Source organism: Staurois parvus, unplaced genomic scaffold (assembly GCF_062004578.1).
Source record: "Staurois parvus isolate SC_StPar_1 unplaced genomic scaffold, SC_StPar_1.0 ptg000048l, whole genome shotgun sequence".
Taxonomy (NCBI): domain Eukaryota; kingdom Metazoa; phylum Chordata; class Amphibia; order Anura; family Ranidae; genus Staurois; species Staurois parvus.
This window is the reverse complement of record NW_028317844.1, coordinates 1,763,000-1,778,372: the sequence shown is the minus strand read 5'-3', so window position 1 is coordinate 1,778,372 and position 15,373 is coordinate 1,763,000. Positions and strand designations below refer to the sequence as shown.

Sequence of the window (15,373 nt, the reverse complement as noted above, 5' to 3'; positions counted from 1 at the left end):
TGTCATACCAATACAAACAAAAGAAATAAACATGAGAATGTCTAAACATTTGTAATTACAACAATTTTCTGAGCAAAGTGGTGCATTATCTGACAAAAACGCAGGGGTGCCAGTATTTTTGGCCAGGACTGTGTAGCAAAAAAAAACCCCCAGTGGTGATCAAATACCACCAAAAGAAAGTTCTATCTGTCACATAAAAAAATGCTAAAAATATAATATGGGTACAGTGTTGCATGAGTAATTTTCGCTCAAAATGTAATAGTGCTGAAAGCTGAAAATTGGTCTGCACTGGGAGAGTGAAAGTGTCTGGACTTGAAGTGGTTAAAGCAGAATTAAATGATCCTATCTTTTACAGTCAAGGAAGCTGCTCCTAGTCTCCTTTTGATCTGCAGTTGTAGTGGTGCTGCACATGTGATCAGCTATGATGCCAGCTATTTGATGCCTTGATAGCTTGGTTGAAAGCTGACACAAGCACACTAGTAACTATAACTGTTATAATGCAAAGTGTGTCTTGAATGTGCATTGAATGTGTTTTGATGGGTTCAGTTCCACTTTAATAAAAATTTAAATTAGCAGCTAAAGTGACATATTTTAACCACATGATGCTAGAGGTCAAAAGCATGACCAGTACGATGAAGATGCTAGCACTCTTTGTGACTTGAATGTATTAAAGTCTGATAAAAATCATGATAGATAATGTGTGTGTGGGCATAATGTGACTCTGCCCCATACAATAATTTAAAGACAAAATGCCTTTTTTTTACCTCACAAAGTCCCTTGGGCATTTTTGTCTTTACATTATTTTAAAGTCTGCTAATGTTCTTATTAGGGACACCACAATCAACTGTATATGCCCCAATATATTATGATTTTAGGGGTGGTCAAACATTATACTAGTTTGCAACAGAAATAAGCTTCAGTGCTTCCCTGGTTTCTATGTAGCTGGTAAATACTTAGACCACAAACTCACCTGATGAAGTGTTAAGTGTAATTTTCTTGATAAACACTTTTCATATGTAAATTGGAAAGTTCTATGTCTGTTTGAATGGAATTAGTTAATCATTTTTTCCTTTTTGACTCACTTTTGTTTACTAGGTCGAATGTTTGATTTCCATGTGCTGGATATGGTTGAGCTAGGGATGGAAAAATATGTGTCCTTAAAGGAGTTTAAGGTACATTGCTTTTTACAGTGTGTTTTTAAATATATAGAATTTTTTTTTTTTTTTTTAAAGCTTGATTTTCATTCTTTTAAAACTGTTGTATTTTAGTATTTATAGGTTTATATTCAGTGTCCTGTTGTTTGAATAAATATTAAAAATTTAGGTATGCCATACACAGTGCTATAAGACAACAATGCCACAGTAGTTACAAGTATGCTATACTGGGACTCTTCCGTGACTTTTGATTTTATTACATAATACAAAATAGAGCAACAAAATAACCCAGTCATTTCAGGGGAAATTGCTGTCCGGCACAAAGTGTGCATGCACAGCCCCTAAACCCCTGTCTTTGTAATCACATATTACATTTTCCTGACAGGGCAAAGCTCCAGAATATTCCTGGTGGTGTAAAAGCTTGAGGGACAAGAGAACAGGACCTGTTTTCTAGGAACACTCAATAATTTCATATTCTGAACATGCAAAAATCATTATATGCTTATTGTTTTACCTGGAAAGAAACACTATGCTCCTCTTTAATTTATATAAGGGGAGATTTTAATTTATTATTCTTCCATTCTAATAACCTATGAACTCTGGGTTAAACCAAAACTCTTATGGCTCAAACATGTAGATGCTTTCCTGCTCATACAGCCAGTATTCAGCATATGTTTGCACCCAGGAATCACAGGTGTTGGAATACGTCTGTGGCTAGCAGCCTGTACAAATCAACAATAGACTGACAGATGGCATGGCCACACATCCAAGTGGTTACATGCATACAGTACAGTGATAGAAAAGGGCCTTAAATGCAGCTAGTTTGCACACCAACACTCAGGCTGCAAAATACACTGAATTCTGGTGATGTGTAACCAGATCTGTCCATGTGCTTGAACCTTTACTCTCACCTTATCAGACTGGTGCAACATGATTGTACATAATAATTTGGATAACTGCTTCCAAAATGTCTGTTATTTTTGTCTTTTATTCTAATAGCAAGGTTTTAATGCCTTTTATGTACAAGAACAAAACGAGAATGCACAGCAAGGATGTTGGACTTGAGAAGGCCTTTATTGTTTGTGTATTGTACATCTTGAAAACGTAAAAAAATAAATAAATAGGGCACCAGAGTTTTGGTTCTCAGATGTACCAGTAAGGACAAGGGAACTGCTGAAGGTATGTGCTGTCCTCTTGTCCAACATAGTGAGAAAACCTGAATCTGGTTGCCATAAATTGAAATAATAACCTGTTCTTTGCACAAGTATGAGGCAAAATACAAAGTATTTTATTATATTTATATTACAGAACTGCAAATGTCCTGAAGGCACCAAACCTATGCTGATATTTGCTGGAGAAGCATTTGAAACGAGCGAAGATTATAAGCGCCTGAAAAACCTCCTGACAGGTAATATATAGTATGAGTTCAATTACTTAATGAGCTTTCAAAAGGATAACATTTTACATGGGTGTCTTATAAATTATGATTTCTAAAATACTTACATATTCTTGGATATCATCCAGACTAGGTAGTGGTACATACATTTGAATGTGTTTTATAATATTGGAATCAAATTGTACGGTGAAGTAATACTGTTTTGTACTTTTTAGACTTCTTTAGAGGACCCACAGTGTCTGGTATACGTCTGGCAGGGTTGGAGCATATATTGCATTTCACAGCAGTGGATGGGAAGATTTATATGCGCAGCTACAAGTAAGCACTTAATTTACAATTAACTTAAGAATTGTTCCTGGATAACCTGCCAGGAACATATTGCTGGCATAGTGACTTAACCTAATTATGTTATCTGTGGCCTTATTAAAGTCTTTGACGTTAGAGGTGATTTCTCCTCAGTGTGTAACAATATGGTGTGAAATTTCACCTAACCTCTTTAATACCATTGGAGAACCCCTTGTTAAATGTCTAATATTCTGTTTCATTACCTTATGTTAGAATGTTACCTAATACAGATTAGCTAATAGAAACAAATGGAATCACTAAAATCTATGCGTACCATTGAGTTGCATGATATTTTCAGTAATTCAGTAGAAAGATGACGGAATATTGTTCTTGGATAAATATGTCTTCCTGGTTTTGCTATTCTTTCATACTGCTTTATTACTTGGCATAGAGGTTTGCAATATTTTTGCAGCGCTGGTGTCCAATATTACTGAATATTTTTGGGTTCCTCTTATACTGGATATGCTTCATTTATATAAAATATGCTTCCCTAATTGTTCTTTTTAAGAACAGTATGGGCAGCAGATATACAAACACTTAGGGGTTGATTTGCTAATTCTGGAGAGTGCAAAATCTGGTGCAGCTGTACAAAGTGGCCAGTCAGCTTCATTTAAGCTTTGCCAATAAAATCTGGAATCTGACTGGTTCATATGCAGAGCTGCACAATATTTTGCACTCTCCAGTTTTAGTGATGGATAATTCAATGCTTTGATCGAAGTTCCAGCACATTAGATTTCTTTATAGAAGTGTCTAAAAGAAGAATTTCTTGCATTTCACAGGAAGCTTAGGCATAAAAACATTTAAAGAGGATTGTTTTGGACAAAACAAACACAATATTTCTGCAATTTTACGAAATAGTCTTAATAAACCATGTTTTTTCCAAAGTGACCACTAACATTTTCTTCCCATGTTTCTCAGCAGTAAGAAAGGATGGAGGGGGGGGGGGTTTGAAAATGAATTTGGTTGCCATAGAGGAGCTCAAAAAATGTTGGGCTTATTTTATAAACAGCCTATACAGTACATTAACTCAAAGCAAACCAGTCAGAATTGACTTTAGTGAAGGCAGACCTGTAAAAAATGGATATTGGTTGCAGTGGATACTGCTCTTTGCTTCAATTAAGTAACCCAAGACCATTTAATGCATGTTGGCCATTGATATTTAAAGTGGTTGTAAAGGCTCAAAGTTTTTTTTACATGCATGCATTCCATGCATGCAAAATACCTTCTATGTGCAGCAGACTCCCCCCCCCCCCCCCCATCTCCCTTAATACTTGCGTGAGCCCCATCGTAATCAAGCGATGTGCACGAGAGCCTCGACTCTCCGAGGACTCTCCCTCCTCATTGGCTGGGACACAGCAGTGGCAGCCATTGGCTCCCACTGCTTTCAATCACAGCCAGTGAGCCAATGAAGGAGGGGCCAAGCCGCGGCTCTGTGTGTGAATGGACACACGTAGCAGCGGCTTGGGAGTGAGCCTGTTTAAGTGCCCCCCATATCAAGCTGTTTGTTCTGGGGGCACTAGGCAGGAGGGAGGGTCCAGGATCACTGGTGGGGAACACGAGAATTGGAGGATCGAGGCTGCTCTGCAAAACCATTGGGGCCAACAATGCAGGAGTAAATGTTTCTGCCCTAGTACTGTGTTAATTGGTAAAGAACCGTGTCAGTTATTTTAGATGCAATGCAACGTAGAAAGCATTTAATATAAAACATATTTCATCTTAAAGTGTCCATAAAACTGAACAAATAAAAAGTGAAGCCTTCCTAATAGTCATTATAATGATAAACATTCACACATGCTAAGGAAAAGCATGAATGTATATCTCAAACTGCAGTTTTGGTATTAATGAGAATTATTTTGAACTATGCTATTTAGACAAAATTTATCAAACAGTAATTTGCTTCTAAAGTACTTGGATTTTTTTCCTATAACTTTATGAATTTTCATTTTTGTGTTACTAGAGTGTTAATGAAGAAGTCTGGGTGCAGAACCCCACGCATAGAACTGGAAGAAATGGGACCTTCCTTTGATTTTGTAATGAGAAGGACACACTTGGCTTCTGATGACCTGTACAAGCTGACTCTGAAACGTCCTAAAGCCTTGCAGGTAAAATATCAGGCCAGAACAATTCTCACCCACACATAGGAGCCTGCACAATGTAACCTGCATATCACTGTATAGGTAGTTGAAAGATGCATGGTTAAGCAGCAGTTATAATGAAACCTTTTTTCTCTTACTTTCATTGACACAGCTTCTTCTGTTTTATCCATGATAAAACAGGGTTTTAAAGCCCCACCTACAGGAGTAGGAAACTAGGCAGGAAAAAAAACCTCAGCAACTACTGTGGGCAGACCTCTCTGGGCATAAAACCGCCTCCCTGCTATAGGCCTCCAGTCCTTCTGCCTAGTGTCTTCAGGAGTATGGATGTGTTTTTATCCTGGGGATTGTAGTCCCATTGGTTTTTATTTTTCTTGTTGTTTTTCCTGGGATTTTTGCTTCTTTTCCTGCAGAGATCTTCTGTCAACAGTCGGGCTGGGTGATGGGCTGGATAATATATCCAATGGTCACCCCAGTCTGACCAGCGAGCACTCGCAGACCGCCAGCTCCACGCTTGGTTGTCGGCGACTATGCTCCATGCTGGACTGGGGGGACCAGTGAGTTAAATGGCTCACGGGGACACATATGACTGGGCGCCTATAGTCTGTGTCAGTGTTACCCCTTGCTGACAGCCCCCCCCCCAATTCGGTGGAGAGGAGGTTCTGTCGTGGTGCCCTTACCCGCATGCTGGATCGGTATGTAGATTGCCTTCTCCCTTCCCTCTCGGATGTGGTACAGGATGGGGCTACTCCCTAGGATGGTCGGTCCTGCGGGATCCCCTCCTCCCCCTACCCAAATCTTCAGGGTGGCCTGTGCAGTAACCCCCCTTCCACCTTCCCCAAATGTGGGGTTCACCTGTTTGCATTAATTCTGGATGGCTGTACTGCCCTGGGTTCTAGTGTGACGTTTACCTGGGCACCCACTGTTGTATTGTACTATGTGTTCATGGCCTGGTGGGTTGAGTCTGGTGGTGAGGGGGAGTGCGATGTCAGATTTGCTCACATGTTCCTAGTGTAAAAGGGTCCCTATTTACTGTTTTATGGTTGGGACTGTTCAAGGGGTGCCTCATCCCCTCCCCCCCCCCCCCCCCCCCCATGGGTGAGCTCTCCTTGCGATTGGAACTTTGTACTGCGGCTTGCTGCCTGCAGGCTCTAGCACAGCCATTCTGCTTTTCACTCCACCTGCAGGGCCGGACTAGGGGGAGGTTGCTGGGCGTGCCCGCATACTTTAACAGAACTGTCTACCGAGATTGGGGTGGTATGAAGCTTCCATTTAAGCTGTCCACCATACTGCCCCGAACTACATCACTGACCTAATATCCAAGTACCGCCCAGCACGCACACTCTGCTCCTCACAAGACCTCCTTCTCTCTAGTTCCCTGGTCTCCTCCTCCCATGCCCGCCTCCAGGACTTCTCCAGGGTGTCACCCATCCTCTGGAACTCCCTGCCCCAACCCAACAGATTATCACCTACTCTCCTCTCCTTTAGGCGCACCCTGAAAACCCATCTCTTCAGGGAAGCCTACCCCACCCCCTGCTAACTTGCCGACCTCCTCCACTCTTCCTACCACTCCATCCCCCACAGCTATCTCCTCCTGTGCCACCATCCCCTCCCTCCTAGATTGTAAGCTCGAAAGAGCAGGGCCCTCAATCCCCTCATGTTTTGCATTGTATTGGTATTGTTCTGTCACATGTTCTGTCCCCCTGTGTAATGTACAGCGCTGAGCGAACTATTGGGGCTTTATAAATACTGTATAATAATAATAATTTGTACTCCCTCAGACCTTTCCTCATGTGGTGCATCCTCCTAAATGCCGGCTTACCAGGCCACAGTGATCCCGGTTGTGGGATCCTCCTTCCATAGGGACCCTACAGATTGTAGGGCAAAGGCGGTAGCCCGTTCCATGTTCACCATTGTTGGGTTGGTGCCCTGGCCTCTGTTGGCTACAGCCCTGGTGTCTCAGATCATGACCAAATGGGCATTGGTTTTATGACATGTCTTGACTTACCAGATGCCTCATGCTTATGTGGAGCTGGTGGACCTGGGGCTTAAGTCTGTTTGTGCCACGTCTAATGATGCAGACCTTCCATTCTGTGGGGGTGCTGCGATGGGTTCTATGGCTCTAATGTTGGTTGGCTAACCAGATTTCCTAAAGGTCATGGAGGCCTGTCTGGGGTTATGCTGGGTAATCTTTTGAAGCATCTTATGTGTGGCAGGAATACCTCTGTGTCTCAGACTATGAAGGGAAAGGAACCGCGTGAGATGGCTGATCCAACCTTCATGGCAGAGAAGTGGATTTTTTACTCCCCTGGTTCCTTGTCAAGGACTCCATCCCCTTCAAGACTACCTCGGATGGCGACAAGCGTCCCTGGCCCTAAAATCCCTGCAAGCCTACAGATTGTATTCACTGGTTTTCTGGGCCTGTAGACTCCCCTCATTCTCGACAAGTGGGTCCGCATATACATTCTTTGTCATGGAATTTTATTACTTGCCACTGGACAGGTTTGTCTCTTCAAGCTACAGCTCTCACTGGCTTATCTACAAACTCTGTATGGGGCTGTCCAGGATCTGCTCCTTCGAGGAGTGCTTGTTCCGGTGCCCTAGTCGAAGAGGTTTCGAGGATTTTACTCCAGTCTGTTCACAGTTGGATGGGGTTCATCTGATCCTGACCTCTAGGCTCTGAATGCCTTCATGCGAATCAGCAGTTCAAGCTGGAATCCATTCTGTCAGTGGTGGCCCCCATTCACAAGGGGGATCTTCTTGCTTCCATGGACATCAAGGACGCTTACCGGCACATTCCATCTGTAACGGACATAAGCGTTCCCTGTGCTTCACTATCGTGGATGCGCCTTGTCAATTTGTTGCTCTGCCCTTTGCCTTTTTTCCTCTGTTCCCTGGGTGTTTACCCAAGGTCTTGGTCCGGTCCTGGCCTGGCTGCCATAACGAGGGACTGCTGTGATCAGTTTCCTGGGTGTGGTGATCCCCATGCATTTCCTGCGAGACTCTGACTCTTGAACCTTGGGAAATTTGTATTGACCCCATCCGAGTGCTTGGAGTATCTGGGGCTGATCTTTGATTGGAGCAGGGCACGACGTCCCTCCCGTCAGACTAACTTCAGAAGCTCCGTTCAGTGGTCCAGCAGCTCTTGCCTTACAGGTGTCCCATCCCGGTTTTTCCAGGTTTGGGGCCTGATGGTGACTACCATGAAAGCGGTTTTGTAGGCCCAGTTCCATACGAGAACACTGTAGAAGGATATCCTCCCCTAATGGAATACGGCTTTCGCTGCCTGGGACATTCGATTTCACCTAGAGCGGTCAACGAGGGCCTCTCTCTTCTCTGGTGGCTGAGGTCTCCAACTCTACGGAACGAAAACTACTTCCTTAACATTCGCTGGACTGTGGTCACAACGGATACTAGCCTGTCAGGCTGGGGAGGATACCTGGGTTTCGTACTCTGTTCAGGGTCGCAGGATTCCAGCTGAAGCTCGACTGTTCCTCAATGTCCTGGAGCTGCAGGCGCTCGGGTTGTCACTGACACATTTAACGTATTGCCTAAAGGGCCTGTCGATCAGAATTCAGTTAGACAAATTTCACTGTGGTGGCATATGTTCATTCTCAGGGAGGCTCGAGAAGTGCTTCATCAGCATTGGAGGCATCTCACGTTCTGCGATGGTCTCATTGCAGGAGTTGTGTACTGGCAAGCAGCTTACCTCAGCAGTTTGGCGCTGGATCAGGATGATTGGGTCTTACACCTGGAGGTGTCCCATCAGCTTTGTCTTCGATGGAGGACGCCAGACGTGGATCTTCTGGCAGATGCTACAGATGCACTTGTGTTACTGTGGGATCGGTCCACTCATCTACGCCTGTCCACCCCTCTGCCTGCCTCCTCCTTGCGCAGCATAGAGGCTGAAAGAATCGTGGTAATCAGGGTAGCTCCGGAATGGCCTCACCATCCAATATTAGCTGACGTGGTGCTGTTGGTAGCAAATGCTTCCTGTCAACTGCCTCTTCGAGAGGATTTTCTGTCCCAGGGGCCGGTGTTCCACCCGGTTTCATCGTCGCTGGCTGTGATGGCGTGGCTATTGAAAGTCAGGTTCTGAATGACAGGGTTGTCTAGATCGGGGATCCCAACCATGTCGGCGGCTCGTAAGTCTACCCTCAGAAAGATTTATCCTTGCACATGTTTAGGGTCCATCCTCACTCTTTCTCGGTGGCTTGGATGGCGTGGTGTGGTTCAGAAGTTTGTTTTGAGCACGATCATGAATCCCTGCTCTGGCTGTTCTCTTCTGCATCCCTTTGCCAAGTGTTCCTTGGTTGGCACTTTCCTTCAGGGGCTTTGTCATGTGGTGTCCCTTGTGCACTACCTTTTGTCATCATGCGACTTGATTTTGGTGTTTTTGGCTCTTCGGAAGCCTCCCTTTTGAGGGCACTCGGGGTATTCTCTTGCTTACGCTTTTGCCTTCCTAGTCACTATCCCTTCGGTTCAGAAGGCGTGGGAGTTGGCAGCTTGTCCTGTTTGCCGCTGCCTTGTTTTACACAAGGACAAGGTGGTGTTTTGGCCTTTCCCTTCTTTTTGCTGAAGGTGGTGTTCGGATTTTCACCTGAATGAGGACATTGTCCTTCCTTCTCTGTTTCCTCAGCCATCACTCGCTAAGGAGGTGGCTCTGCACTCCCTGGACATGGTTCACGTGTATCTTTCTGTGATGGTATATTGGGGGTCTGGTGCTCTTGTGCTCCTGAATGGAAAGACTTGGTGGCCTCTTCTGCCTCTATTTCCCCTAGGCGTCGGCAGATGATTATGCTGGCGTATGCAATTAAGGAACCTCCCTTCCCTGTTATAGCACATTCCACCAGGGTGGTTGGCGCTTCCTGGTTGTGCCGACATCAGGCTTCTGTTTCTCTAGTTTGCAGTGGCGACCTGGTCATCTGTGCATGTTTTTCCTAACTTCTATAAAGTTGATGTGTTGGCATCTTCCAATGCTGGTTTAGCCACAAAGTTTCACAAGCTGCTGTTTAGGATTCTTGGGCATCCCTTGGGGTGGTTTAGGGTGTTGAGATGATGCCTTGAGTTTTTTCTCCATTGGTTGGTTTACCCACCCCTCATTGTGGCACTGCTTAGGGACATCCTTGTTTTGTCATGGTTAAAGAAGAAGCTGTGTCCGTCAATGAACGTAAGAGAAAATTGTTGTGTTTTTGTTTTTTGGTTTTTTTTTTGTTACCGTAAAATCCCTTTCTCTGAGTTCATTGACGGACACAGCATCCACCCCTCTATGGAGTTTTCTCCTTGACACTGCTTTTGACTGACTGAAAGGCCTATAGCAGGGAGGGGGTTTTATGCCCAGAGAGGACTACCCTCAGGAGGTGCCGGGTTTTGTGGGGGGGGGTTTCCTGCCTAGTATCCTACTCCTGTAGATGGGGCTATAAGACCCTGTTTTGTCATGGATAAAGAAGAAGCTGTGTCTGTAAAGTGAACTCAGAGAAAGGGATTTTATGGTGAGTAACATAAAAAAAAAAGTTTTTTTGTTAAATTTGAACATCCCATATTTTAACAAGTAAAATTAACAATAAAATACAGAACAGACTATTACTTTACCAGTATAACTAACATTAAAACGGGACGACAATACATCATTCATATACACTGCTGTGCAAAATGTAACTAGACACACAATTATTGCTCTGTATCACTGCCCCCAGTCACATGGATACATTTACCTGATGCACCACACATGTGACGTGCACAGTACCTTAGAGCGTGCCACTGCAGCCAGGATTCATCACCTGTCAGCTGTGATCACTGCATGGCTTGAGCACACTGGTGAGAAGCATATACTGCAAGTATTTGCTGACTCCTACCACTCAGCCTTTGAACATTCTGCAGAACCAATGTGACAAACTACACCTCCCAGTATTCAGTGCACAGCCAGCAGTATACGGGAGCCAGCTCCAAACTCCAAGAGTGTCCAGTAACGTGTCATTCAAGAAATGACTGAGAGAATGGCGGAGGTACCAGTGAGGGAGTATTCCCCAGCCCTGAGATAGATATCATTTTTTTCTTTGTTTCTTTTATTAATTTTACAAATGGATTCAGGTCGCATTGTGATGATTAGAAGCACATATATTTTTAATACACAACACACAACTCAGTTTTATAGCTTGGGTTTACGATATAAAAATACCCTAAAATCTTTTTATATGGTAGATTTGTTGATAAAAAGAAATTGTTGTGATTATTCTGAAGCATTGCATTTCTTTATTTAGGGAAAGAAGAAGAAAAACATTTCCCACGATACTTTTGGTACTAAATTTGGCCGAATCCACATGCAAAAACAAGATCTGGGTAAATTGCAGACCCGTAAAGTTAAGGCACTGAAAAAGAGGCCAGCAGAGAAGATTGCAGGAACAATTGAAGATGGAACTCCCAAAAGGAGGAAAATCAACTGAATAGGGATTTAGTTAGTGCTAGAGGACTGTTTATCCTTTAAGCATGTCTTTTTTTTACAGGACATTCATACCGGGCTAAAGTTTGATATACCCGGTTATCTCATTTGTACAGTGAAAAAACAGGTTATCTTTTCTAAAGGAAACCTAACTCCAGCCATAAGCTTCACCTTCCAAGAGAAAAGCAGGTGAACCTATTAATAAATTGTGCATTTACAAGCACCAATAGTGTGAATTATGGAATAAACGCAATACCTGTTAAGTGCATTGAATGGTAGAGACTGCCTTGAAGAAACCAAAGTCTATCCGAATTAGTATGGCCTTCCAGTTAACTGGCTTGGCTATAAAGCCTGTTCGGGTTTTTCAAAATTATTTTGTTTATATTAAAATTCCTTTTATATGTAAAAATATCTGTGGTTTCTTTCCATTGAGTAGATAATTACCACATGCTTTGGAAGCAGCACTAGCAGTTTCTTGTGTATAAAGGGATCATGCTTTTTTGTAGTGCAGTTACTGTATTGGTCAGCCTGTGCTTGTTACTAATGGCTCTATATTGTAATGGAAACACATATTGTTTGCACGTGCCTGGCATCAGTTCTGTTGAGGCTGGTTGACCTACAATTTCTTCTCCAATACAAACTGGTATTTGGATTTCTGTTTGTTGTATTTGTGGAACAAGAGCTCGCAAGAGTAGGGCCCTCTAACCCCTCGTGTACTGTTGTTGCTGTTCTGTTTCTTGTATTGGTCCCACCCCTCTATTGTACAGCGCTGAGTAAACCCTTTCCCGCTATATAAACTCGATGTAATAATAATAACAACAAGATACATAAACAAATATAGTCACTAGAGGGCACTGGAGGGGTGTACTATTGAATTGTAGAAAGATTTGTCTGTATCCCAAAGTTTAATTCATTAGCAGTTAGTTACATGGACAGAGGCGCCCATTTAAAGTTGACTTTTCGGTAACTGTATTTTGAATAAATTCCTGACATGTCACAATATATAGCAATTTGTTTTTCAAAAACCTGTATCTTTATATCAGTCCTTAAGCTCCAGATCAGTGATTTTGTCTAGGCTAAGATGACCATCTGCTGTAAGCGGAAAGTAGAATTTCATCTGTATTTTCTACAGTGATCACACTGTACACAGGCACAATGATTTATATGATTGAGTTATCTATTTGGCCAGCATCTTGGTGTAAGAAGTAAATGCTGATCCTGGATGATGCCTGAACAAAGATGGCTTCATACTTCTGGAGACAAAGTAGATAAAGGCATTTCCATGTTGAGTACTCTGATCTTTGTGAGAAGTAATCTATACCTTCATTGCTTACTATGCGTGTACCTAAAGAGGGAAATAATATGTGATGATAGGTCCACTCCAGCAATTAGTATTGTAATGATGAGGAAAGCAACAACCTTTGTCCATGGTAAAAGGTTTTGAGAGCTTATTTAGGAAAGTTAAAAAGTAAATGAAAAGATTTGAAAGCAGACAGATTAACATATGTAGGTCCTCAGACATAACAAGCATACCAAGCTCATTGTCATAAACTCAGGAGGCTTTTAACCACTTCTCTTCCTTAGGCTATTATAAAATGTTCAGAACTTCAAGTGTTAAAAAAAAGCTCATGACTACAACTGCAGGCATGAGCTTGGTATACTTTTTTCAGCCGGCAATCTGCTGTTTAGTAAAAGCGACCTAAGCAGCTCTACAGCAGCCTGATTACTTTTATATGAGAATTGGATGCATTTTGAACTGTATCTAAATTCGCGTGATGTGAACCAAAAGCCTGTCCTATGGAGCCGGTTCACATATGTGCGGGCCAGCCGCAGTGCGATTTAAAAAGAGAGTCCGATATGATTTTCAGTCCAGTTCAGGTGTGATTTCCAATGTCATACACTGTAAAAATTCTCACTGGAATCGCATTTGAACCACTGAATGAAATTACACCAAATTCTTTCACAAATCGCACTGTAAACCGGCCCTGCATATATGTGAGCCAAGGCTTATGGTATTGAGAAGAACCATAATTCATGGTGAACTCTAAACTGATAACATGTAAAAGCTTTTAAAGTGTTGCCTTGTAGAAAAAAAAAATTTAGCTTCATGATATTTTGCTATTTTACGGGTGCCTGCAATTTTGAGTCTTGACATATTTGATGTCTATTTACTTAATGCAACCCCACCTTTCAATTTAAAGGAAACTCCACTTTAGTGGGGAAAAATGAGCAAGTAATATAGCATATACAGTTGCGACACAAGTCATATTGTAATTGGATGTTATTGAAAATTACTTTTGGTTTACAATCTGCACAGTGTAATTTTCTGTAAAATGCAATATGGCCATCTGAAGGCATGGTGGTGTACAGAACGCATCCCAGAAAGGTAATTTCCTACTTGTGTGATTGGCTCACTGATTGTCCCAGACATCTGCACGAAGATACAAGTCATATTTTGGGCATCACCTGCAACAAAAATTTAATTTATGGTATATTTCCAAAGAGATAATACTTCTAAAGGGATGCAGACCCTGCCACTTTCTTTATTAGAGCCCTGCTGGCGCAGCAGCTGATTTGATAACTGTAAAATCATTCCCATACAGATTCACTTTGCATATGGACACAATACGCTATTTCTTCAGAATAACAAAAGGTAGGAATTTGCAACAAAGTTTGTTAATATCCTTGCAATGTACATAGATCACCCAGAGGGGAATATTTTTTTTGGCAGCAAAAGTGGAGTTAAGTTTAAAAAAAAAAAAATTATATTGTGTTTGTGTGCACATATTTTTTTCTTACATTTGATAAACAGCTGTGCAATTACCATGCAATGTACAGCATTTTATTCTACTGGGCCTCTGCTTTCAGGGTTTAAGTAATTTTCTTTCCAAATCTGATGTTGAAAAGTCTGACCCAGACATGAAGTGATTAAATCGGTATTAAGTCCAAAACCAAAAATGTAATATATTGTAGCTTACTAATCATTAGATGTGGTGACTGTATTACTTTGCTTTTTTCCCCCCCTGTTTACACCTGGCTAGCAACACAGCTTCTGTTTTAGAGGTCCTCCACCCAGAATCAAGGGGCATAGGGGGTACCTTTGGACAGCAGCATGTCAGTCTGCGGGAGAGGGGAGCGTTGGATGTACCAGCAGATTTAACAAGTTCCCACCCGGCCTATAGCCAGATGGCGGCCGGGCGAGAACCTCGTCCCTCCGGGTGGACGCCATACGGCGTCCTTTCAGTCATGTGCAGTTTGCCTGCCCGCAGAGCCGCGCTGCGGCACAATCTCACTGGCCGTGTACCTCGGACACGGCTGATGACAGATCTGTGTACTGGCCCCGTTGCCAGTACCATGTGACCTGCTGTGACCAATCACAGCAGGTCACATGACAGTTGTATACAATGGATGGCTTCCTTTCATGCCATCCATTGTAAACTAGTGTGTCTAGCTGTGAATGGTCACAGCGATCACATGCACAAGCTGGACTAATCACAGCCCAGCTGTGTCATGTGATTAACTGTGGCAAAATCACAGCTAAGCACAAAAAAAAAAAAAAACCCTGAATGAATCGATTTTCATTCAGGTAAATGCTTGCTTATAGCCAAGAAATTCTATGCTATAAGAAAATTGTGTAAAAAAAATAGAAAATACTGATCACTTCCCCAAAGTAGTACAATGTTACTATGGTAACATTATACTACTTTGGTCATAGTTAAATATGAAAAAAAAATCTGACTGGTGACAGTATGAAAAAAAAAATTGCTAATTTTTTTTTTTTTTTACGCTTTTTTTTTTTAATGAAAAAAGAGTAAAAAAAAGAGTAAAAAAATTTTTTAAAAAATTATCAATTTTTTTTTCGTACTGTCACCAGTCAGTGTCCCTGATCACCGCCATGCCAGTTATATGATGACGCTGTACTGCACTGGTGAGAATATGTAAAAAA

At 42.3% G+C, this 15,373-nt stretch overlaps 1 protein-coding gene across 3 annotated transcripts in view; it reads left to right on the top strand.

Moving 5' to 3' along the window:
- The window catches only part of RPF2 (ribosome production factor 2 homolog), a 39,426-nt gene extending 27,590 nt beyond the window's left edge, over positions 1 to 11,836 (top strand). For all 3 annotated transcript variants that reach the window (XM_089664533.1, XM_089664540.1, XM_089664548.1), the window contains 5 exons: positions 1,096 to 1,172; positions 2,463 to 2,562; positions 2,766 to 2,868; positions 4,853 to 4,997; positions 11,249 to 11,836. In XM_089664533.1, the coding sequence (XP_089520659.1) occupies positions 1,096 to 1,172; positions 2,463 to 2,562; positions 2,766 to 2,868; positions 4,853 to 4,997; positions 11,249 to 11,431 (608 nt within the window). In that variant the 3' untranslated portion in view covers positions 11,432 to 11,836. The remainder of the gene's footprint in view (positions 1 to 1,095; positions 1,173 to 2,462; positions 2,563 to 2,765; positions 2,869 to 4,852; positions 4,998 to 11,248) is intronic.
- Positions 11,837 to 15,373: the final 3,537 nt, after the last annotated feature.